This window comes from Bufo bufo, chromosome 4 (genome assembly GCF_905171765.1).
Source record: "Bufo bufo chromosome 4, aBufBuf1.1, whole genome shotgun sequence".
Taxonomy (NCBI): domain Eukaryota; kingdom Metazoa; phylum Chordata; class Amphibia; order Anura; family Bufonidae; genus Bufo; species Bufo bufo.
The window spans coordinates 494,117,587-494,145,085 of record NC_053392.1 but is presented as its reverse complement, the minus strand read 5'-3'; the positions used below and the strand labels follow the sequence as shown (position 1 = coordinate 494,145,085).

The following is a 27,499-nucleotide window of genomic DNA, read 5'->3' as shown; positions in this document are numbered from 1 at the left end:
AAAATTATTTAATTTGACTGTTTTGGAGAAAATGGATGCAGCAACATCATTTCAACATGTTGCAATTTGCTGGAGCTTGCATATTTTATGCAGGATATGACTCTGATTTGATGTGAAACAGATGAGATGATCAACTCTTCTTCCATTCTGCTAAGTAGCGTGTTTCGAATAAATCTTGCTCTTGATGCTTATATTGTATACAGGTGTACACAGTAAAATTCCTTTAATGGGCTTCTCTGGGAATTTCATATTGATGACCTAGTCTGACTCCCAGCTCCTCCGCCAGTCATCTGTTTGAGGACGCCACGGTGCTCACTGGAGCTGCGGTGAGCGCCACAGCCTCCTCACAGCTTAACAAGAACAGCGCCGTGCGTTGTATAACAGTAGCGCTTTGGTATTGCAGCACAGCCCCATTCACTTGAATGGGAGTGAGCTGCGCCCAGGCCATGTGACGGATTAATGTGATGTCGTCTGACCTAAGTGCTCGCGGAGCACTGCGTCCTCTTCATTCAGTTGATCGGCTGTATGAAGAGACCGATCTGATATTGATGACCTATCCTTAGGATTGGCCATCAGTCTTAAAATCACGGAGAACCCCTTTAAACTGACATTTAATAATATGGTTATGATTCCAATAGGCTGACACGTGTTTCTGGCACAGAACCATCAGTTACACAGCGCTTTTTATATAGACTTTTATATAGAATTTGTAACATGTAAATGAAGAATTATGATTATTAAAATAAACTTGGCACATTGAACAAACTGGCACATTATGAATTAAAGTGAACCCGAGGGTACTATTTCTCCTGGTTGAGAGTGCCTAGTAAGCATAGGGAGTCATATCGGCCAAGCAATGCTCCTCTGGGAAAAAGGTATGCAAAGAAAAAAGAATATAAAGCTGTGCCAGTGTAAGGTAGATAAGCTAGTAGGCAGCCTTCGACCTTTTAAACAGGCCTGAGACATAAGTTAGGAACTTAGGACTGTCATCCACGTTATGCCGCCCTCACTGAGTGCCTAAATAATACAATCATATAGTGTAAAAAGCTAAACATACCATACAGTTACCTGATTAACACCACCATACAGTGCCCAATTAACCTTGCTGTGTGTTACCCAAGTAACGCTACCTAATCAGTAATCTGGTTGTAGGGCATTGTTCTAAGCTGCGGTTCCATAGATTTATGCAACAGTTTTGGGATCTGGATTTTCTAGACTGAAGAGCCTTGTTGACCCCTTCACTAGTGACAGGAAATGTACCTTGTGCAACCTCACAGCTTGCACATTGATCTCCACACCAGTGGTGTTTGCTGTGAGGCCTGGGGGGGAAGGATGGCCATGCGCAGAACTCCTTCTTCTCTTTCTAATCTAAACACACTTCATGCAGCCACCACTAGGGGGAGTTCAGTGCAAACCGATTATTACAGCTTCCTTTCCAGTTAATTGTAACTGTATAAATTCCTATGCACTGAGCTCCCTCTAGTGGTGACTGCAGGCAGCCAATTCGGTAATAGATGGGAAGCAAGGGATTGATCAATGTATTTATACCAGTAAATACATTGAGAACTGTGGTGGTCAGAATGAGCGCCATATTTATTAAGCACCTGTTGCACTTTTTTCTGACAGTTGGATGAAGTAAGTGATGCCAAGGGAGACTTATTGTTTATTAAAACTTTTTAACAAAAATTTTATCTGCTTAATTAAAATTCATCTGAAATCTGGTGCGTTGCGCTTTGCATTCTGCATTGCCTTGAAGTGATTAACGAACGTGTACTGCGAAACTGGGTGAGACAGGGAGGCCCCATACTAAGTTTTGCTATGGGGCCCCATGAAATCTATGTATACCCCTGCCTCACCCATAATTTATAGTATATAACGTTATTTGCTAAGATTTAATACCTTTAGTATGTTATTTTATCTTTCCTTTGAACTTATAATAATGCGTGACTTATTGCCTTCTATTGATTTCCGCTTCTGTACCTGGAAGAGGATTCAGGTTATGTCCACTGCCTAAAACTTGCAGATTTATTTGCTACAACATTTTCGACCTCCGCAATGAATGATTGTCTTTGCTTAAGATTTGATCTTTTAAGTAGTCAGATATTGTTCCAGTGAATCAGTCTCTGTCACTCTTGAGTTATATGAAAAGATGCTCCCGTATTGAATTCTGAGAATGCAGCCTTCGGCCCAGTGATGACTAGTCCTCATGCAATTTATCCATTTCTTTTTTAACCTCACCAATAAATTATGTTAATTGGGAACTCTAATAAAAGACCTAATTGATTTTGGTTGCTGGTTTGACAAAAGGATTACTTGTGCTATAGTGCAACATGTCTGAGAGGTTGCCAGAATCATAATGGAATAAAAACAATTTCTTCAAAGATGAGGGAATCTGTTCTGCTCATCTGTCTCCATCAATATTGATCACATAACACCATCATTGTTGGCAAAAAGGGATGGTGTTTTTATTTTTTTAAGATTTTTTAGTGCCTTTAGACGAAACATAGACTATTTCTTCTGCCTTTCTGCCGTTGGATTTAGTCATATCTCTACTGAACACCTTGCACTTAGCAAATACATTTCATGTATTTCATATATTTATCAACGCTTGAACGAGCGGATCCTCATATCCAGGTATGATTTACCTTCGGAAATAATTATAGATTGTACATCCCATGTGCATAACAGTTATAGATTCCCTAATTCTGCCATGGAACACATGTAAGGTTAGTCCCGTTGCAATGTCTGTATGCACACAAAAACTAAAATACATTTTAAACGCTAAGTACACCTTCGGGGCAATTCTTCTTTCATTATTGTATTTTACTCATTTTAGGCTAAAAATCTTTTTTTCAGGTGTTCCTTTTCAAAAATGTTCAGCTGTTTCTGAGATACAGGGGTTAAAAATTTGTCTGTTTGTAAGTTGAATTCTTATCAAACTGATAAGAATATGGCTTAAATAAGTGTTTATGAGGTCAGGAGATCAGAGATAAAGCTTCACATAAACAGTCAGATGACAGGATTCAAAGAAAACAGAAAGGGACCGCTTGCAAACAGACTGGTTTTAAAGGGTAACTGTCATATTTTTTAAATGTAATTGGATTGGTCAGACTAAGTTTTTACCTTGGTTCCATAGTTAATACTTTTGTATGTGTATTGAATTACCTAGTAATTGCACCATGTTCTTTCCTCCCCCAGGCATTTCAGTGGTGCCGCTAAAACAGCGTTGCTAGGTGTCCTCCGTCTCCTACCTTCTATTTACAGAAGACGGAGGACGTAGTAGTGGGCAGTCCCGAACGCTGCGTGCGCGCTCCCGTCGGACTGGGATAGTGCCGATATGCGCGATAACAATTTCGCGATTATAATATTCGCTATAAAAATTTGCGATTACTCAGGAGGAAGAGGGCGTGTTAAAGTCTGGAGAAAGCCGATTGGTTGGGGTGAGGCTGTGCTTTCCGAAGATAAGCCAAATGATTTCTGGGTAGTTAGGGAGGGAGGTCTTAGCCTCAGGGTAAGGGCATTGGCGGCCATCTTGAGAAGAAGTCTTGTGAGGAGTGGTTGCTATGAACGGAATCTTATTAAACAAGTGGTATGTGAACACAATAATTAGTGATTATGGATTATCACCACAGCAGCAACAACATATATGAAAAATGAAATTTTTGTGAAAATATGACAGTTATCCTTTAAACATTTTTAAAGGGAACCTGTCATCAACTTTATGCTACCCATACTAACGGCAGCATAAAGTAGAGACAGGTGAGTTGATTTCAGTGGTCTGTCATTTAAAAGTTAAAAGTAAGTGGTTGCCGAGAACCAACATCATAATCATTGCAGACTGGGCCTGAAAAAGAGTCACGGCCACCTGAGAAGAGTCATGGTTATTCATGAATTCCTGCTCTCCCGCCCACCTGCAGATGACTGGCAGTCTTCTACCTAGTTTTCTCCCTTTCTCTCTAGGAGAGAACTGTCAATCATCAGCAGATGGGCAGGGAGAGCAGGAGATTAGGAATAACCATGACTCTTCTCAGGTAGATTTGACTCTTCTCAAGGCCTGTGCTGTAATGATTATGATGCTGGTTCTCAGCAACCAATTACTTTTACACACCACTAAAATCAGCATTTCTGTCACTATTTTATGCTGCCCTCAGTGAGGTCCTCATAAGGTTGATGACAGGTTCCCTTTAATGAAGATCAAATGAAATTTTTTTTTTTAGCCCAAAATGAGTTAAAATAATAATGCCCCAGAAGGTCTGCATAGCCTTTAATTATGACCAGACTTAGTACATTCTGTAAAATACTATGAAACTTATACAGTGAAGAGACGTAAAGGGGGTTTTAAGACTTTCTCATGGATGACCTCTTCTCTGGATAGGTCATGAGTATCTGATCTGTGAGCGCCAGGGGCGTAACTAGAGGTGACTGGGCCCCACAGCAATTTTTTGTATAGGGCCCCCCCCCCCGTGTAAACCCCGCTCCTTTGGCACGATCTAGACCAGACCAGGCTGCCACGCCATCCTTTTCCTATTATATATATTTATATACATACACGCACACTCTATCTGTCATCTAGTGTCATTCTATCATACTGTTGTGGGGGCCGTGTCAAAGTCTTAGGCCCCTTTGACACGGGCGACTTTTCCGCACGGGTGCAATGCGTGATGTGAACGCATTGCACCCGCACTGAATCCGGACACATTCACTTCAATGGGGCTGTGTACATGATCAGTGATTTTCACGCATCAGTTGTGCGTTGCGTAAAAAATCGCAGCATGCTCTATATTCTGCGTTTTTCACGTAGCGCAGGCCCCACAGAAGTTAATGGGGCTGCTTGAAAATCGCATTGCATCCGCAAGCATTGCGGATGCAATGCGATTTTCACGGATGGTTGCTAGGAGGTGATAGGGACCCGAACTTTATTATTTTCCCTTATAACATGGTTATAAGGGAAAATAATAGCATTCTTAATACAGAATGCTAAGTAACATGTGGCTTGAGGGGTTAAAAAATAATAAAATATTTAATTATTCACCTCATCCACTTGATCGCGCAGCCCGGCTCGTCTTCTTTCAGGACCTGGCAGGGAAAGTATCTTTGGTGACAACGTGGTGAGCGTGGTGACGTCGGAGCAGGTTCTGCTGAATGAAGATAGAAATCTTCTATCTTCATTCAGCAGGACCTGCGCCGACGTCACCACGCTCACCACCAGGTTGCTAGGAGATGTTGTTTGTAAACTTTTAGTTTTTTATCACGTGCATGAAAAACGCATCAAAACGCATTGCACCTGCGCAGCAAAAACTGAACGCAATCGTAGACAAAACTGACTGAACTTGCTTGAAAAAAGGTGCGAGTTTCACTGAATGCACCCTGAACACATCTGGAGCCAACCCGTATCGTTCGTGTGAAAGGGGCCAGCCATTCCCGTATTGCGGACTGCATATGCGGATCAGCAATAAATGGGCACCCTTCCGTGTGCGAAACAGAATCACGGAACGGAACACTACATAAGCACTACGCAGTGCTTCCGTGGGGTTCCATTCCCCACTTCCGTTCCACCAAAAGATAGTACATGTCCTTTTTGCAGAATTGTGCTTTCCTGGGTAATATACCCGGAGAGGTGAACATGACATCACACTACACTGTATGTACAGCACAGTATGACCCCTGCAGTAGGAGAGGCGCCCATTCTATGTATTGCTGCAGGGCTGACACCGACTGTAGTCTGTCCCCATGGTCTGAGCCCCTGGTAACCAGTGGAGCAGCTAGAAATGACTGGGCCCCACAGCAAATTTTTAAACGGGCAGGCAGGCGTCATACAGTGGCATCTGATTCTTTAACATACATGTGTTTTTACTGGACAATGACGTACACGATACAAAAATGCAGTACTCCACGTTCTTGTATCCTGCACAATCCGGTAAAAAAAATGGATACTTTTTTTTTTTTTTTTGCAATGAAATTCTATGGTGAACGGATGTCATGGCATCAGTATGAGGCATCCGAATAAGTTTTTTTGTATACGTTAAACGGATGGGAAAAACGTGATGTGAACCCAGCCTTAAATGTGGGACAAAAATGTGATGTGAACTAGCGGTGCATTGTACAGTTGTTGAAAAAACCATACTCGCCTGCTCCCCGCCGCTCCGTGATCTTCCAGTCCCCATTCTGGCCTCATACTGGTGTCCCCAAGCTGCACTTGGCGCCCAGAGGAGTGTGGCATCAGATGGATAGGGGGCCTAGAGGGCAGGGCATCAGATAAGTAGGGGGCCCACAGGACAGGACTGGGGGGGGCTTCTGAAAGGACAGCAGATGAATGCAGCTGGGGGGGGGGGGGGGCTACATGAGATACAGGACAGCTAGGGTTGGCAGGGATGAGCCTGGAATGTATGGGCTCCTGATAGTGACAGGCACAGGCTCTTCTTTCTGCAGCACTTTCAGTCTCCCCTCTCCCTCCTGTTACTGCCGACTACAGAGCAGTCTCTGTAGCAGAAGCTGGGCTGTACTAATAGTTAGGAGAGGGAGGGGAGACAGGATCTCCCTGTAGCACACTGTACTGAGCCCTGGCTGCACTATTAAGCAGCCAGGCTCCTCTATTAATGGTCCGTGCTGATGGGCGGGGCTTAGCTCCCTGCTCTGCTCCGAGGACATTCTAAAGAAGCAGTGAAGTGAGTGTAGAGGGGGGTGTGGCCAGTCTGACTGTTTACTACTGCTCCGGGCCCCTTGTCAGCCCGGGCCCCGAAGCAGCTGCTTCCCTGGTAGTTACGCCACTGGTGAGCGCATCTGCTTTCTCTCTGCATTTCCTAGGCCAGTGACGACACGTTCATCGATCATGTATTCTAGGAGCACTTGAATGGGGCTGAGCTGCAATACCAAGCAGAACCGCTATACAATGTGCGACTTTGTGCTTGATAAGCTGCAAGAAGGAGGCTGCTGCCTTCTCAAAACAGCTCATTGGCGGGGGTCCCAGATGTCGGACCCCCACCGATCAAAGTCTGATGACCTATCCAGAGGAAAACCATTTTAAGACCCCGTATGGAAAGATGCCTTGTTAATACGTACGGTCAGCCATTTTTGGTTTTACGGGATTTGAATATTGATAATCTTACTGCTTATGCACACGGCCAATTGTGGATCCGCAAAACATGGATACCGGCCTGTGCGTTCTGCATTTTACGGAACAGAGTGTCCAGCCTTCTACAGAACTGTCCTATCCTTGTCTGTAAGATGGACAAGAATAGAACATGTCCTGCATCAGACCTACGGATGCAGATGGCACATCAGGAAGTTTCTCTGTATGGTCTATGGCCAGTCCGCCCCTGATGGGCGTATTCCTTAATGACTGTAGCAGAATAAGATAAAAGCCAGCTACAGTGCTGAGTTAATATACCCAAGTATAGTGCTATCATACGGCAACCAGCCACAGTGCACCAGTTGTCAGATAGCAATAATGTCACTATTATAGAGTCAGCCATAGTGCCTACTCTTACAGTGCTCCTAAAACAGGCAACAACAGAGGCCCTGTAAAACTACTCATAACATTCAGTTACCAGAAATCCCCTATAAAAACACATCAGATCTGCTCATAAGAAGGAATCCAACATCTTCAGAACGCAAACAGTACCAATCCAATAGCATCTTCTGCATGCTTCCGTACCACCATGAATTTATTTAACAAGAAGCTACATTACTCCATCAGCACAAAAGGAAGTCCATCTTGCCACCTGTGATGGAACACTTGTTCTTACAGAGCATCTGTTGGCAAGATCATCCTTATTAAACCAGGAATAATATATTGTAGGGATCATCCTGCTGAGTAAAACAATACCTTTTTAAAGGGGTTCTCCGGGAATTAAGAAAATGAAAATACTTAAATATTACTTTATTTTAAATATATTCCCAAATACCTTACATTAGTTATAATGGCTTGTTTTGTCTAGGGAGCAATCATTAGGAGAAATAAAATGGCTGTCATCCTATTAGAACACACAAAACCTGTCCTAGTCACACAGCAGGACAAGTTACACTGAGAGAAAGAGCGTCCTCGTCCTCCTCTATACTTGTCAGGAATTATGATTAGAGATGAGCGGCTTTCATATTTTGAAATTCGTTCACGCTTCCTTTACACGGACCATAACGCAATTCTATAACTGAGTGCCTTTAGAGGCATTCCGTTATTCATTCCGTCATAATAGAAGTCTATGGACTGCATAATGGATCTGTCCCGTTTCCGTTATGCCAGGGAGGTGCAGGGCACCAGATCTTCAGTGCCCTGCACCTCCTGCCACTCCCCCATTCTCTTTGATTGATAGGGCCAAGCATTTTACCTGGCCCTGTAATCTTGTGCTTACTCTGTTTTCACTGTCAGCACCTGCGCAAAGCATTTGCACCACTGAGGAGAAGGTGCAAGGGGGTGAAGATCTGGTGCCCCAAGGTGTACGGACCCACCTACCAATGAGCCAGTTTGCATAAGAACAAAAACAGCTGTATTGTAACTGTGCCAAGTAATTACATTAAAATTGATCATTTTACTCAGCCCGATCAACCCTCGGAGACATTATGCCTTTTAAAAGGGTTGATCATGCTGACCAATGTTCTTAGATATCCTCTTGTTGTTGCTGGATTGTTCCATGATACCTTTTTATCTGATGACAGGATGGCCCAAAGCTTGGTGTCCCCTCGGGGGCGTCTCATTACTCTTTAGAGAGAAGTGTGATGAACCACTGGCTTTTGTTCTCTCGTGTGTTTGCCAACAATTGTTTGGTTGTGGAGCCCTGTTCATGTTCATTCATAGTGAAGAATAGTAGGGCCATCCTGAGCTGGATCTCATCTTAGGTGCCCTAGTAGCTGCATGCGATCTCTTATTTGTATTCATGGACAAGATGCTACCCTAAATAGCATCACAAATTTATTAAGAAAAATGCAAATTGTGAGCCGTTTTAGTTGTTACATACTGTTCTTCTTTATTACTTGCATTGTGCCTTGAACGTACTACATCATTTAATCAGAAGAGCAAAATTTCTAATTTTTTACTCCAGTACACGAGTATGAATATTAACTAGGCCCAGAACATTTTGTAAGTGACATTTGAGTGACTAGACTTCAGAATAAAGTAATTTTGAGAAATTAATGAACATTTTGCTGCAATACCTCAAAGGGCTTTTCATATTCAGGTTTGAGGGGGAAATCTAGAATGGAATGTCTTATAAAGGCAGAAACCTAATTTAAGGTAACATTGCCTGTAAGAGTTGTTTAATGCTTGCTTTCGACGTTTGCGCTTCAGTGATCTTAGGAGACAAATATGTTCACAAACATCAAAGAGAAAACCAGCATGTATCACTGAAAAGTAGGATATATGCAATGTCCAAGTGCTTTCAGTACATCAAAGGAGTGCTAGATTTTCACATTGCCCAGTTAGTTTGGCATAGATTTGTACTTGGATGAATCCAACTTGTTCAAGCATGAAATCTTATTTTTGGTACACAGTTTAGAATAATGAAACGGATAACAGTTAAAAATTGTATTTTATAGGTTTCTTAACATTTGAGAATAAATGGGTAAAAGTGAATACACAAAAGTACTAAAAGATTAAATATATCTTTTATTTAACGAGGTTGTACCAAAATCCCCTATTTACAGTTTAGAGGATAACTAGATGATCACTGGAGGTCCAACCACTGGGATTCCCACTGATCACAAGAACGGGGGTCCCGTTTCCCTGTTCAATCTCTGTGGGAGCGCCAAAGACAGCCAAGCGCTGTACTCGGCTATCTCTAGTGGTCCCATAGACAGTGAATGGAGCAGCAAGTGCGCATGCCGACTTGCCATTCCATCAGAGAATGGGGGAATGGAATCCTTGTTCTCATGATCATGGGGGATCCAGCACTTGGACCGCGAACAAGCAGCTAGTTATCCCCTATCCTTCCGCAAGTGGTTTCAGCAGTAGACCAAACCCTTGAAGTCAGTTGGTCATTCCTGTACAAAAATCTATAATGCTAGTCTTACAATAGCCGCCATAGTGCCATTGTCATAGTAGTCCCTGTACCAGGATAAGGCTACTGCTGTCACACACAAAAAAGAAGAGTGCAGCCTAAAACTTCCCGGCCCCGCTATCCCTACCTACTTGTCACCCTAGGGAGTGACCCCACAACTGGGCGGCTGTCCCTATGCTGAAATACGTGGGAGACGACACACAAAAAGGGAAGAACAAACAGAGTAGTCCTACAATAAAGGGTCAAATGCCAGTGGGAAAACGAAGTACAAAAAATGCCAGAAGCAAACAAGAAAACCATTATGCCAAAGTTCAGAAATCCAAGCAAGAGAAGTCTTCAATTACAACAAACGAACAGCAGGGGGAGCCATTATTGCAGTTATACTTTAAAAGGAACCTGTCACATTGAATATAGTGTTTGAGCTGCAGGCTGCATGTTATAGATTGATATACAGCCAGGTCCATAAATATTGGGACATCAACACAATTCTAACATTTTTGGCTCTATACACCACCACAATGGATTTAAAACGAAACGAAGAAGATGTGCCTAAACTGCAGACTGTCAGCTTTAATTTGAGGGTATTTACATCCAAATCAGGTGAACGGTGTAGGAATTACAACAGTTTGCATATGTGCCTCCCACTTGTTAAGGAACCAAAAGTAATGGGACAATTGGCTTCTCAGCTGTTCCATGGCCAGGTGTGTGTTATTCCCTCATTATCCCAATTACAATGAGCAGATAAAAGGTCCAGAGTTCATTTCAATTGTGCTATTTGCATTTGGAATCTGTTGCTGTCAACTCTCAAGATGAGATCCAAAGAGCTGTCACTATCAGTGAAGCAAGCCATCATTAGGCTGAAAAAACAAAACAAACCCATCAGAGAGATAGCAAAAACATTAGGCGTGACCAAAACAACTCTTTGGAACATTCTTAAAAAGAAGGAATGCATCGGTGAGCTCAGCAACACCAGAAGACCGCGGAAAACAACTGTGGTGGATGACCGAAGAATTCTTTCCCTGGTGAAGAAAACACCCTTCACAACAGTTGGCCAGATCAAGAACACTCTCCAGGAGGTAGGTGTATGTGTGTCAAAGTCAACAATCAAGAGAAGACTTCACCAGAGTAAATACAGAGGGTTCACCACAAGATGTAAACCATTGGTGAGCCTCACAAACAGGAAGGCCAGATTAGAGTTTGCCAAACGACATCTAAAAAAGCCTTCACAGTTCTGGAACAACATCCTATGGACAGATGAGACCAAGATCAACTTGTACCAGAGTGATGGTAAGAGAAGAGTATGGAGAAGGAAAGGAACTGCTCATGATCCTAAGCACACCACCTCATCAGTGAAGCATGGTGGTGTTAGTGTCATGGCGTGGGGATGTATGGCTGCCAATGGAACTGGTTCTCTTGTATTTATTGATGATGTGACTGCTGACAAAAGCAGCAGGATAAATTCTGAAGTGTTTCTGGCAATATTATCTGCTCATATTCAGCCAAATGCTTCAGAACTTATTGGACGGCGCTTCACAGTGCAGATGGACAATGATCCAAAGCATACTGCAAAAGCAACCAAAGAGTTTTTTAAGGGAAAGAAGTGGAATGTTATGCAATGGCCAAGTCAATCCCCTGACCTGAATCCGATTGAGCATGTTTTTCACTTTCTGAAGACAAAACTGAAGGGAAAATGCCCCAAGAACAAGCAGGAACTGAAGACAGTTGCAGTAGAGGCCTGGCAGAGCATCACCAGGGATGAAACCCAGCATCTGGTGATGTCTATGCGTTCCAGACTTCAGGCTGTAATTGACTGCAAAGGATTTGCAACCAAGTATTAAAAAGTGAAAGTTTGATTTATGATTATTATTCTCTCCCATTATTTTTGATCCCTTAACAAGTGGGAGGCACATATGCAAACTGTTGTAATTCCTACACCACTGTGTCGATGTCCCAATATTTATGGACCTGGCTGTATTGTTTTGTAGGAAAAGATTCAGTAAAACTTGTAATTTATACATTTCATTTCCTGCTGATTCTGGGCTTAGAAGTACAGGAGGCGGTCCGATCAGTGATTGACAGCTCTCACTGTATATACAGTCATAGAGGGAAGTCTGTCAATCACTTATAGGACCTCCTCCTGGATTTCTAAGCCCAGAATTAGCTTTAACTGCTCAAAAGTTTTACTGCATCTTTTTCTTTAAAACTTTATATCAATCTGCTCAGCTCCTCCTGCTCTATAATAGAATGCTGCTTGTGGCTTACATTGCATTTTCATGGTGACAGGTTCCCTTTAATTGTGGTTAACATACCAATCCAATAGTTTCCAATATATCTACAAGTTAATACTATATGCGTCAGGTCTCCTTCTCCCTACCTTGCTGTTCTTATATAATTTCCAACAATTTTCAAGGGATTGGCAGTGAATGTGGAGTTTAGCGAAATTTGGATTGATAAATGACCCTGTGCACTTCAGCATTTTATGCTCCTGCCTCCTGATTTCTCTGTGTAGACTGTGGAAATGAATGATAGCCTGGTAATTTTAACATGTGCATTTTAGGGAACAACATAAAAACATTTGGCTACTACCAGCAGGGATGTAAAGGCAGACAGAAGGTGGTAAGGCGAGAGACAATGATAGTTGGAGGAGGAAGGGATTATAACACTGCTTAAAGCTTGGAAGGAAGTCATTACGTTGCAGGCGGCAGAGTTTGGTATATTGGGGAAGTACAAAGAAGAGAGAGATCAGACAGCATCGCCAGGAGAAAATATGTTTTCTTCAGTGTTGAACCCATCCTACGGAGATGCTATTCTCTTAAGTGGAGATTTTATCTGAACTCTGGAAATGGTTAAGTCATTTGAGCAGAGTTTTGATGGGAACATTGAAAGGTTCTCATGCTGTAACTGTTTTTCATCAGTGTGACAGTAATGCTGCTGATTAATACTAAATTAGATTGGAAGAGACAAAAATGAGTCCTCTCATAGCTACAGGTTTAATAATTTATTTGCACTAGATCAGACGTAAAAGTAATTAATTAATGTCAACATCATTTTTCATTTATCGCACTTGGAATCTGGCTCTCTGCTTTTAGAATTTTTCTGACAGAAAACGTAGGGGGTCATTTATTAAGACTGGTGTTTTAGACGTCGGTCTTCATAAAGCCCCGTAGCTGGCGGTGGATCCACCAAAGTTATGAAGAGGCGCCATCCTCTACATAACTTCGGAGCATCCAGCGTCGCTTCTAAATGTAAGACCGCTTTCTTGCTGGCTTACATTTAGACCACTTTCTATGCCTAAAACAGGCGTAGAAAATGATGAACAATACAGGCCTGCCGACCCATCCCTTTCCCCACCTACGCCACGCCCACAATTTTAGACCTGGCATAAGCAGAGAAAAGTCACAGACTAACCCTCTGCGCCTGAAATACGCCTAATATAGGCGGATTTCAGGATAATACATGACCCCCTTACTTCCTATTTAACCATTTTATGGCCCAATTTATAGAGTATATATGTGAATGTTATCACGCATGTCATTTGTTTAACTGGTGCCAGGAGAGTCTGGAGAGCTTTCCTAAAAATACTATTTTACACTTTGTACATAAAAGTACATACAAGTTATAACTTAATATATACACGTTAGAATGAACAGCTGGCCTCAGCAGTCCCATGCCATATACTATAGAGGCCATTAATAGGCTGCAGCGGTCACTTGCTGTCCAGCTCAATGTCACCCCTGCAGTCTTCTGTGCAAAGAACAGGAGGCGAACTAGAGCGCAGGAGAAACAAGGTGAGTATAAGATAATTTTTTTGTTTTATATAATTTACTGACTTTGGACTTAGTTTTCAATAACTGTGACAACCCCATTAACAAAAACATCAAATAGCATACTCTTTCTGGAAGCACAGATGCATGTAGACCAGTATATTTAAATATGTTGCAATCATATAAGATCATGTATCTTGTAGGTAATGCTAAACTATTCTGAACTTTTGGGGGAAAAATACAGCAATTTTAATATCTCATTACATATACTAAAAGTAACAAAGTAATTCACAGTTGTGTTTTTAACTTGCAGTCATCAAACACAGACCACTTGCTGGGACCACCCAAAAATGACCGAACTCTTCCAGTCACTCGGTAAGTGGAGCCCTTGTTATCCGTTTTACTAGAGGAGGGCTTATATTTCTAAGGTCTTCAGACTGTCTGCTTTAGGTGCCCAGATACGAAGCTGAACATGATGTCTCATATAAATACACTGGAGGTTCTGCACACAGCACACACAGATAGTATAGACAGTGGTGAGTAAGGGGAGTTTTATAAATCTGCAGCTAATCATTGTATGGACTCATCTACTATATCACTACACTTCTGATCCAGATGAGAAGTTAAACACGATGTCTCATAGAAATACACTGGAGTTTCTGCACAAAGTACACACGGATAGTATAGACAGTGTGAATTAGGTGAGTTTTATAACTCTTCAGCTAAATCATTGTATGTACTCATCTACTATACTTCTGGTCCCTTAAATAGGGCAGCAATGCTAAATTCAACAGCAGAGTGTTGCTTGTCGAGGTGTCCGAGAGCTGCCAGGAGAGATTGGATAGGTGATGATGTAATACTATAGTTTACAGGAAGTCAGCAACACAGGGGACACTGATCTTCTGTCTACACAGGTCTACATAGGCCTGGATTGGTGGTCAGACTTGGGATCAAACTGTATGGATGCAGCTGAGCTGGGATAAAATATATTACACTTCTGGAATATTGCTGATGAGTTAGAATATTAGTACTCTAGACCAGAGTTCCCCAACTCCAGTCCTCAGGGCCCACCTACCAGTCAGGATTTGAGAGTATCCCACAGAATGAACACCTGTGGTAAGTCCTAAGGCATTGTCACTAATTATATCACCTGCTCAATACTAAGGTAAGCCTTAAAACATGACCGGTGGGTGGGCCCTGAGGACTGGAGTTGAAGAACCCTGCTCTAGACAATTCAGGTCATCTTTACTGGATGTCGGAGTAATAGAAATTTGGCTATGTTTACATTAGAATTTGGCGATTCATTAAAAGTATGCATTTATTTTTAATTCTAAAAAAAACATTTAGGAAAATAGGGATATACCAGTTTTGTGATGCTACACCACAAATAATAAAGTCCCCCCATATTTTGTAACATCCTTGCTAATGTATATCTTTTTTATAGAAGCCGGTGGGAATAAAAATCCAAACATCTAGCATCCATTTTGTTACATAGAATACATTTGGTTTAAAGTATAACTGTCGTATATATAATTTTTTGGAGTATTGGATTGTGGTGATTAATATCTCCTTGGTGGCCCTATTTCAACTTTTCACTGTGTATTCAATTACCCCTTAATTCCACATTTTTGTTCCCTGTACTGCCTACTTTTACCTGTGCTTAAAATAGGGTTGCTAGGCATGTTCCGTCTATCTGTTGAAGGACGGAGGACGCAGAAGCACGCAGCGTGCAAGGTCACATTACTGACAGCCAGGGACTGTAAGTAAATGATTAAAGCCATGTCCTCCCCAGCAGCTGATAACAGTGCCTGGGCTGTGTGCACTTCTCCCTGTCCCTGCGCTTGGCAGACGCTCCCTCACTCAGCAGAGCTGTAGAAGTAGAGTTGAACCAGCGCAGAGCAGGGAAGGGAAATCTGCCGTCTGCTCAGTGTATAAATGAAAGCAACATGTGGTAAGCGGACCCCTTTGTGCTGCAGGAGATTAACCCTTTGGGGGGGGGGGCTCTGGTTACTGACACTTTTGGTGGGCTATTGTTACTGGCTAGTGAGGGCAGGCGGGATTAGCCTCAGGGTGAAATTGCAGTTTTATGCAGACTGGTTGCTAAGGGCTGAATCTTATTAAATATGGGGTAAGTCAGTCTAATAGTAACTGATTCTGGAATATCATGTTAATAGTAACTACATATATGAAAATTGAAATTAGGGTCTAAGTGTGACAGTTATCCTTTAATGAATATGTTAAAGGGGTTCTCCAGGAGCAATAAAGCATGTCTGCTGTCTTAAAAAATAAAAAACAGCACCACATCCGTCCATGGGTTGTGTGTGATATTGAAGCTTGGCTCCATTCAGTTCAATGGAACCAGACACTACCCATTGACAGGTGTGGCACTGTTTTTGGGAGACAGCAGACATGTTTTTCTGATGTAGACAAATCCTTTAAACATCTCCGAATGTGTTCCAAAAGCATTCCTCTGCTTTGCCTGAACAGCATAAACATGATGCGAACGGAGCCTTCCAGACTAACGGGTGCAGGCATTTTATTGTGCAAACAAACTCAATGATCATCTGCTCGATTTTTGTCTGATTTTCTAAGCATTCTGTACTGATGGTAGTTACGTGAAATTACAGCATCTGTCACAGCCGAACTGGGAAGGTTTCACTTTATATATGTTAACACTGACTCCTGCCTGCTGATGAAATAATGCCGTCTGTAAACTACGAACTGAAGATGCGGTCTTCGCCGTAAATGCTGCTGTTCTAATCTTTCTTTTATTATTCCCAGGTGACCTGAACAATGTGAGGTTTTCAGCCTACCGTACTGCGATGAAGATAAGGAGACTTCAGAAAACATTGTGCTGTAAGTGCAGACAGCCTCCTGCCCTACCTTTTACGTGGTGTATATTTTAATCTACCTTGTACTGTTTGTAGGTTTGTGTTGTTATCGCTATGTACTGTATGTTATATCCTCTTCACCTGCATGTGCTTTTATATCCCAGTTCAGAAAATGCGTATATTATAGCGAACATTGGTTACATTTTAAATCTTCATGTAATAATAGTAAAAACATACAAAAAAAATATTACCGTAGAGGCTGTATATATGTATTGGGATATGTTGGGGCAGAGAAGGAGTAAATGAGGTTTAACACTTGTAAATACACAGTTATGTACTTGAAAATAGATGCCACTATTACATACTCTGACATGGAAAGGGGCTTGGAGTACATTTGCATCTGCAGCAGGCTGTTCTAGCAGAGAGCAGCCTGCCAGATTTTGCCGGATTTGGCTTTGCCGCATCCTACAATTCATTGCTGGATCCTGGTTGGCTATAATGGGTTCCAGCAGTGATGCAAACATACCCTTAGGGATATTAGTCAACATTAAAGTTAAACCCGACGCAGCTTACCAATCCCCCGCCAGTCTCTACTTCCTGGCCCCTTATAATGTATGCCAGTACAAAAAATACCCCTTTACTGTGTGCACTAGTACAAATAATACTCTTAGAATGTGTACCAGAACAAAAAAAATACCCTCTTATAATGTGTGGCAGTGCAAAAAATATCCCTTTATGTGTGCCAGTACAAAATGTCCCAATTTAGAGCCCCCAGTAGATGTCCCCATAGTGCTTCTTACCACATGGTGATGATTACATCATTGTGCCGGTGGGGCAGTGAGACATCATTCCCGTGGCCCGCCGTTGCATTAGGAAGCCTGAACACGTGGCCGTACCCTAATGAATGTCAATAGGAACCTCATTGTAAGAATGCGCACAACTAGACACACAGCAATAAATGCAGTTTAATGGGGGGTTCTATTGTGTGTTCTCTCCATTTAGTGTTATTTTGAGGGAGCTAAGGCTAATTTGTTGATGTGTATCTGAATTCATTCTCCACATTTTACAATATAGCTGATATTAGAGGCAGCCAGTGCTGAAATGCAAACAATGTGAATTAGAGACAGAACACACCAGAATTATGACTCCTACTATAATTCCCAGCCGCTTTATGCGCTAAGCAATCATTTCTTATTTGAAAGGTTTGTTACTTCATTATTACTGTGGCGTGTTTTACCAGTTCAGCTTAATCTCCTAGAGATGGTCTGCAGAAGGATTGATTTCATTTTGTTTATGGAAAACAATAATTTCACAACCAACTGCAATTTGGAAATGATTTTCTATGTATGTGAATCACAGCTTGAGGCGAAAAATCATTGATGGGAGCTATAAACCATAGAGAGCTTCTGGTAATCTTGTGGATCTGAATATGAAAGATTAATTAAATTTTCTTAGAGTATAATATCTATCTATATATCTCATATCTATCTCATATGTATCATCTATCTATCTTTTTATCTATCTATCTCATATCTATCTATCAAATCAAATCAAATAAGCTTTATTGGCAGGACTAAATACATTTTAGCATTGCCAAAGCAAGTGGGAAATAATTGGGTAGGGTTGGGGGATGGGGACATATACAGGGTGGGGGTATAGGAGTCCATAGTATATCAGGCTCCTCTCAGTCTATGGCAGACAGTAATATATTGTGCTGCTGTGGCCGCTGTGTTCTCCTCTTCCCCCAGCAGTATGGAGAGTCTCTCTTCCTCCTCCATGGAGATGAAGTCTGGGCAGAGATCAGACAGTCTCCTGAAGGGAGTCTCCCTCACTGCTGAGTATTTGGGGCACCGCAGCAGGAAATGAGCCTCATCCTACACGGCCTCCTGTTCGCACTGCTGGCACAGTCTGCTCTATCTATCTCATATCTATCATCTATTTATCTATCTCATATCTATCATCTATCCATCTATGTATCTATCTATCTCATAGCTATCATCTATCTATCTATCTATCTATCTATCTATCTATCTATCTATCTATCGTATCTATATGTCTGTCTATCCTATTTATCTATCTATCTATGTAGAACTAGAAGTAGCAGCACACCACTGTATGTACAACGACACAAGTAAACGGTAAATATGTGAAAAAAGTTAAATGCATGACTGCTATACTTACTATGAGACAAAGTAAAACATGGAGCTGCTGGTTCATTTTTGCTTATTTCTGTGTATATAGGGGAGTGGCATCCCCTGAGAACCTAGCACTCCTGCCCACCGACTTGGGGTTTTTAATCAGGAATATCACAATAGCTGGATGCTCCTTTGACCAGAATCTTGTAGGATACAAGCATGTATTAGAGTAGGTCCCGTCTGTTAGAAGCCACCTTGTCGTGGGTAGATGGGCCTGACATAGTTTTGATCAACAATATGCGCAAAGACAAAGGCCTCATCGTGCTGGGCTGAAAAGTTGCTACCGGGGAAATAAATGGGTCAAATACCCTTTCACTGGAATTGGAGTGCTGCCTCATCATTTATTTTTGGGGTTTATCTGTGGATTGTTGCCTCCCAGACGGATTGTATCCAACATCATTATTAACTGTGCTGCTGTTATTTTTGTTTGTTGGATTATCTATCTATCTGTCTGTCTGTCTGTCTATCTCATTAGCTATCTATCTCATATCTATGAAAAAGACAATAATATAGACAGGCACTCTATATATGGAATCAGCAGATACGGCGGACTATGGTGCAGTGATAGTGGTAAATTATTTATTCAGACTAAAAAATATTTATTCAATCTAAAAAATATTCACAATATAAAAAATAGTCAGTCTAGACTTTGAGCACCTATACATATTGCTCAAGCAGGTGAGCTGCCACACCCTTCGATAGCTCATATCTATCTAATCTATCTATCTATCTCCTATCTAATCTATCTATCTCCTATCTATCTATCTATCTATCTATCTATCTCTGTAAAAACAGTTGCTCCTTTGTCTCTCTTTGCCCAGATTCTGAATGTTGTAGAAATTTTTAGAATTAGTTTGAGTGTGGACAATAACATTACTAATCAACAGTGATTGGGGACACCATAGAGGCCCTTACCAAATGAGCGCTCTCAGCTTTATAGCATTTTTGTAGTACCCACACATGCACCATTGAAAATCACTGGGGGTGGGGGTATCAGACCTGAAATAAATGGTTGGGCCCTCACCAAGCAAACATTTAAGGTGTTACCTATAAACAGGTCATACATTTATATTGTAAAAATCTCTTTAATTCCCTGGTTACATTTGTTTGTCCTAGTATTGAACTATGTTTAATCTTTAAGCAAAGGATATCCAGATGCCGAAGTGATAGAAAAGTGTTTAGCTCTATTATAATTACTTGGGTAGCTTTTTTTTAGCAACACACATCAGTGCTTAGCATACCCCTAAGGTGATCAAATCTAGTAGCAGAAATAGGTTCTGTTGGTAATTTTGCTAAATCTATCTCACTATTAGAGACTAAACCTACATTGGGCCACATAGTTCACTACAAGAAGATACAGCTTCTCCGTAAATTGTAGACCCCCACAGCAAAACAAAATGGGCTCCATTTACATAGAAACCTGATATTTACTAGGCTGTTATTGAAGTTTATGTCTGCCATTCTGTTTTTAGGTCTAAAATTATCTTCCAGTTAATTTCATAATACACCTGTATTGGCATTTTTTTTTTTTTGCTGTATTTAGCATCCAGTAGAGGGAGCTACCGCATATTGATTCATATACTAATTATACTGTATGAAAACTGTATAAATCTGTATGCCCCTAGTGGCAGCCACAGGTAGCTACTCTACCAAGAATGACACAAGCAGGCAAAGTAGTTCAGTGATGGTCTATTCCTCCAACCATAGGCCCCAAAGCATTAAAGTGACCTGTCTTTACGCAAGGTATGCCACTGGCCGCACCTGTGGTAGTAGTCACGTCAGACTGTTCATTGTGCATATTTTATGGGCTGGGCATTTTTAACAATAATTATTTGGCTTTGAAATGGATAGAAAATCTGGATGGGATTGATTTTTACTTAAGATTAAATATATTAATTCAATGTTTGCAGCTTTTAAACTTCTGTCAGGTGTATACAAGGAAACCATATAGTGGTACCTCACATATGTCCCCATAAATGTGCTATGAATTACAGTACATACCTGGATGGTAAAACTAGGTTAGAAATCAATCAGAACTGCCTGTCCTTTAGCCAGTAAAAAGAATGTTACAGTAAAACACATAAATAGCTTGATGTTCTAAGGAGGGCTGTACGGCCTTTCCTTCTGGTACAAACTCCAATTCTGAGTCTGTCTAAATGTGCCTGCCTTAATACCGCAAAACCAGTTACCCTTGTTTAAGCACTAAAGTCATTCGTCAGCTCTGAATGAATGTGTCAGTTATGTATAAAAAGATATTAAAAGCAGGAATTTATAGTCGAGAGTCGGCAAATGATGGACCTGAATTGATGTTCCTGTAGATAAAGTAGACATATAACAAAAGAATTCCGCTAGTGTTGGGAACAGTTCAAGCCAAATTTGCTAACATAATTGTGCAATTCATTTTTCTATTCATCTTTTATGAATTATTTTTTTTCCTTTGTCCATTTTCCTCTTCTTGTAGTTAACATACCAGAGAAATACAGGCAAACAATACACATTTTTAAAGTGACATCAAATTTTAGATGAACTTTTACATATAACTATTCTGTTATATTAACTTTGCAGTATGTGTCATCATATACTGTTAGATAGGATAGTAAATATGCTCTTTACAGTCTGTTACCACACAGGGGGTCAGTTTACTAAAGACTATAGGAGATAATGAGATCCGCACACCCTATTGGGTAATGGGTGCCCACGGAGGACGAGGGATCGTCACCTAGTAAAATGAAGAAATTCGTGGCACACCAGAGATAATTTGATGCAATTTAATTATTGGTTGATGTTCTACATCATTTCATATATTCATACATATAATCAATACATCCGGATAGGAGCAAATTAAAGTTGTATAACGTGTCCCAACATTTCGGCCATATGTCTGGCCTTTGTCAAGGGATCTGTAGTTATTAGCTGTGGAGACCTCGACCGGAACTGCCTGCCGGATCCGGAAATCCATGTGCAAATGGACTATTTGTTACCGGATTCGGATCCGTTTGACAAATGCATTGAAATACCGGATCTGTCTCTCCGGTGTCGGATCCAGTATTTATTTTTTTCAGATTTTTAAAGGTTTGCTCGGGCGCAGACCAGAAAACCGGATCTGTTTTTCTGGAACACTTGGTACCGGATCTGGCATTAATGCATTTCAATGGAAAATAATGCCGGATCCGGAATTCCGGCAAGTGTTAAAATACCGTAAAAGTGACTGAACTGAAGACATCCTGATGCATCCTGAACGGATTGCTCTCCATTCAGAATGCATTAGGATAAAACTGATCAGTTCTTTTCCGGTATAGAGCCCCTAGGACGGAACTCAATGCCGGAAAAGAATAACGCTAGTGTGAGAGTACCCTTAACAAATTTGTTTCATCTTTGAGGTCCGAGCGCAGGAACCTGAAACCTATGCCAGGTAGGAGCTGGCAAAGGTTTCAGATGTCATATACCGCAGTTTTCTGGTGTAAATTATATTAAATGTGTTAGGCTGTGGCGGCCGCAGCCCTTCTACAAAGATCCGCACCCTTTTTAAAAAAAATGACCAAGAGCAGTGTTAGGGTACTTTCACACTTGCGGCAGAGTGATCCGGCAAGCAGTTCCGTCGCCGGAACTGCCTGCCGGATCCGGCAAAACATATGCCAACTGATGGCATTTGTAAGACTGATCAGGATCCTGATGAGTCCGAAAAAAACAGATCCGGCATTAATTTTTTTCACCTTTTTTTCGGTCTGCGCATGCGCAGACCGGAAGGACGGTTCCGGCATTCAGGCAAATGTTCCGTTTTTTGGGCCGGAGATAAAACCGTAGCATGCTGCCGTATTATCTCCGTCCTGAACAGTCAAAACGACTGAACTGAAGACATCCTGATGCATCCTGAACGGATTGCTCTCCATTCAGAATGGATGGGGATAAAACTGATCAATTCTTTTCCGGTATAGAGCCCCTAAGACGGAACTTTATGCCGGAAAAGAAAAACGCAAGTGTGAAAGTACCGTAAGACATAAAAAGTCACAAGTTTTTTGCGGAAAATGTCATTTGTGGCAAATTTTGTGTCTACACAAAAAAAAAAAGATGTAAAGCCTCTGTAAATGACCCCCATAGAGTGTAATTAGAAAATGGATGTCTGAGTTCTTGATTGTCAATTGTTTACCTTTACAGTATTTGAATTTGCCAAGCTTTATTCACTTCGGAGGTTCAATCCTTTGCTTTTCAGAAAGTTGTCTTCATCTACTTTTCTTTATCTGCTAGAATGACTAAAGAGATTTCCACGTTATATGTGACATTCTTCACTGAGGACCAACAAATGAAATTCTCACATATACAATCCCATTTTCAAAAGCAGTTCTCCATGAAGGCCACATGCCCTTTCTTAAACATAGAATATCTCTCATGGGGTTAAGCATTGGGAGCTCGCCCAACATATCTTCCGTCACTGGTACCTTATTCTAGCCAAACTTGCTTGAATGAATAACTTTTTTGGAAGTCCATTGGGGAGGTTGCAGTGATAAGGACTCCTACTTCCAGATGTGGTGGACTTGCCCAGTTATTAGATCTTTTTTGGCTTTAGTTTTTGCACTTATTCATAGTGTCACGCATCATTTAATTATCTCAAACCTAGCAATGACTCTTTGTTTCTTAAATGTGAGTCTTCTTCCCATGAGTCTTCAGTGGTCATTAGTCATAGTGTTCTTGCTACTAGATTGGCCATTGCTAAACAGTGGAAATGCACTACAGCTCCTTTGCTAACTCAAGTGATGTACATTGTGTAAATTATGGTGCGACTTGACGTGATTGGTATGATCTCTAAAGCAACGATGAAAACTGCTTAACAACTGAGAAAAAAAAGATGCCGTTAAGTGATAAAACACAGTTTAGGGAAAAGCTCTAGTGGTTAAAATCCAATGCTGGCCTATTCATGAATTCAGAATTTTTCTCAGGTTTTCAGCTATTTTGACATTGGCGGTGTATTCTTTGAAACGTTCTATAATGTTTGTATTTGAGAAGCATTTATTTTTGTGATGTCAGCTGTTCTAAAAATTTCAAATACAGCAGTTGTGCTGCAGGACAAATAACTTTGCTCGAGTCACTATCAGAACCATTAAGTGGTTTTCTATGTTCAAAGTGAGCAAATGACCCTCTGTCAAGTCCAGGCACTTGCCCTCCTCAAGACACTTGCCTTTCATTCTTGAAGTGATTTATGGTGTTTCGTAGACCTGTCAAACTCCATTACCATAATGCAGTGACATTTGTTAGTTTAATTTAGTATTGACACCAAGCCAAGGCTCCTAGTTGAAGGTTCCAGACACATACACGCTGCTGCTATGACAGTATGCCAAAAGAGTGCTTCTGAGTTCTATTGATGATCTGAATTTTCCTAAAATCTCTTGACATTATGTATAGGATTGCCTTAAACACCCTTGTACATGCCATTAATAATGCTTGTAAGACACTTGTTTTCTGCTTCGTAGTTTAAACTTTCGAAGATGACCCCTGCTGTTAGTGATATATGATCTACACAGCTCATAAATGTCGGACAGTCTTACAGTTAATTGTCATTGACTTTTCATTGTGTTAATAAATGATGACCAATGGAATGGAAAAGAGTCTAGCCATAGAAAATCCATCTATAATCCAAACTATGCCAAGTAATCACTAAAGTGGATGGGTCAGTTTTATTGGCCCCAATTTTTTGTATCCTCAAGGCAGAAACCGAGCAGGAAATGTTTCACTTCTAAAAAAGTTTGAAGCAAACACAAGTTTTTAGCATTGTATGTTTTTGGTGTATATCAAATGCTCCCTCAGAGATGCCCCCAGAGTAAGAAGGATGGGTAATAACTGTATTAACCTACACAAAGGCAGCTCTGTCAACTTAGACAGCTAGAATGACCACTTGTACAACATCCAGAATAGACAAAAACCAAACAAGTGGAAATAATATATCAAAATGTCATTTATTATAAAATATAAAAGTATGGAAAAACAACAGGATGGTATACAGTATACGGAGAAGCACAGGGCCAATAACACCAAGAAAACTACCAGTAAATCTGTGCAGTGTAAAGCACAGGTAGGTACGACCAAAAAAATCAAGGCGTAAAGCTCAGGGATAACCAGAATAGTATGACATATAAGGGTCGCCCCCATTAGGGTTATGTACACAAAGTACAACAGACCAGATCTGGTGAACCGTGAGCCATAACGCACATACACCAAAATACATAGGCGCCAAGACAGACCAATAGTAGTAAATCCAATTGATAGGAATCAATGGCTAGGAAATCAAAAATAGCATGCACCTAAATACAAGGACCCACTATGGATACATACAGAGGTGCCCTATAGGATGTATGGAGCTGTACTAGTGACAGGACGTACCTGAAGACATGGTAGCAAGGTGGATGTCAGACCCTGAGCGCGAGACCTCGACGCGCGTTTCACCTCAGCGGCTTCGTCAGGAGGTACTAAGTAGTAAGTAAGCAGGGTATATATAGGGTAGAATGGGGGTGGGATGATGGAAGAAAATTACCTGGATGCGGCACACCTGCGGACCACACGATCGGGCGCGGAGAACACCATGGTATGCGGCGCCATCTCTCAGCGCGTCCACGTCTGCGCATGCGCGGCGCTTGCAGACGTCACGGAGCGCTTCGAGATGGCGTCGCGCAGCGCATGCGCACCCCGCGACCCAGTGGAACGCAGGTGACCCGCAACTCACGGCTCTAGGTAAAGACCTGAAAATAGACCTAATCGCATAGGTAATGCGGCCAATACTACGGGACGCACACTCTCTGTATCCATATTGGGTCCCATACAGTCCAGGGCACATCACATCAGCAGAAAGAATCTACCAGTGAGATAGAAAGTAAAAATATAAATGTGAAAAGGTAAACAAGTGTCGTATAAATGTGGGCATAATCCATAAATTTGGCTGTCTATGACATAACACCGTAACCCGCCCACATAGTGAAGTGACAAGTAAAAAGAAAGTGATGTACTTTTATATTTTATAATAAATGACATTTTGATATATTATTTCCACTTGTTTGGTTTTTGTCTATTCTGGATGTTGTACAAGTGGTCATTATAGCTGTCTAAGTTGACAGAGCTGCCTTTGTGTAGGTTAATACAGTTATTACCCACTTGTTTGGGTAATAACTGTGTATGGGATGCCCAGAGCTAGAAATACTTGTGCCACTGGAAGGCTCAATGCAACTGTACCATTTGCTTGGCACTGCTGCTGAAGTTGCAGCTAAACTACCAGAAAATGAAAAAAGAACACCTGGAAAACTTAAAAGGGTTGCCTGACTTCAGCGAATGGCATTTATCATGAAGAGAAAGTTAATACAAGGTACTGACTAATCTATTGCTGTTATCCATATTGCCTCCTTTGCTGGCTGGATTCATTTTTCCATAACATTATACACTGCTTGTTTCCATGGTTATGACCACCCTGTAATCCGTCAGTGGTGGTCGTGCTTGGACACTATAGGAAAAAGCCCGGCCTATGTAAACTCCCTTGTTCCCGGCTACCAGAGAGGCCGTCGCTTTTTCCTATAGTGTTTTAGCACTAACCTGGATTACAGGGTGGCCGTAACCATGGAAACGGTCAGTTTATAATTTGATGGAAAAAATAAACTAAGCCAGCAAAGTAGACAGTATGAACAATCACAATACATTAGTAAGTGCCTTTTATTAAAGGGGTTCTGCACTTTGTTTAAACTGATGATCTATCCTCTGGATAGATCATCAGCATCTGATCGGCGGGGGTCCGACACCCGGGACCTCCGCCGATCAGCTGTTTGAGAAGGCAGCAGCGCCGCGGCCTTCTCACTGTTTACCGCTGGCCAAGTGACGTCATGACTTGTATCAACTGGCCTGGGCGTGGCTAAGCTCCATTCAAGGGAACGGAGCTTAGCCCCGCCCAGGCCAGTGATACTAGTCGTGACGTCACTGGGCCTGCGGTCAACAGTGAGAAGGACGCGGCGCTGCTGGAGCGCCACTGCCTTCTCAAACAGCTGATCAGCGGAGGTCCCGGGTGTCGGACCCCTGCCGATCAGATGCTGATGATCTATCCAGAGGATAGATCATCAGTTTAAACAAAGTGCAGAACCACATTAACTTTATCTACATGATTAATACCATTCGCTGAAGTGAGACAACCCCTTTTATGCGATTGAGCTGAGATTGACAAAGTATAAACTGCTAGTGTTGCTTGGTCAATAATCACAAAGCCAAGGTGGTGCACCCTTTATTTTGGGTTCTGCAGAAAGGTATATGTCGAGGCAAGGTCACTTTAATACTGGGTGGCATCTCCCCTTGCTGTGACACTCTGACATGGTAATGGTCATACAGATGCAGATATCCTCCTGTGGTCATTCCAAGATCTTTCAACGTGGACTCTGATGCGCCCATCAATGCCATCATGATTAGTATGAAGTAACACAGCCTCAACACCGGGTGTCATGGTGTGGGATGCCATTAGCCACCAGGGCAGTTTCCACTGGTATTCATGGAGGGGACATTCATCAGCCTTTGGTATGTCCAAGACATTGTGGAACCAATCCTACTGCCAATTTGGACTCAGGAGACGTTGCTGTCCAAGAAGATAACATTTGCCCACACACTGCCTGTACCACACAATGGGGGAGATTTATAAAAACTGGTGTCAAGGAAAACTGGCTTACTTGCCCATGGTTACCCATCAGATTCCACCTTTAATTTTC

General features: G+C 41.6%; 1 protein-coding gene across 6 annotated transcripts in view; it reads left to right on the top strand.

Moving 5' to 3' along the window:
• Window positions 1-27,499, top strand: part of UTRN (utrophin) — a 683,920-nt gene that overhangs the window by 530,473 nt on the left and 125,948 nt on the right. For all 6 annotated transcript variants that reach the window (XM_040429574.1, XM_040429571.1, XM_040429568.1 and 3 more), the window contains 2 exons: window positions 14,067-14,128; window positions 16,535-16,609. In XM_040429574.1, coding sequence (XP_040285508.1) covers window positions 14,067-14,128; window positions 16,535-16,609 — 137 coding nt within the window. The remainder of the gene's footprint in view (window positions 1-14,066; window positions 14,129-16,534; window positions 16,610-27,499) is intronic.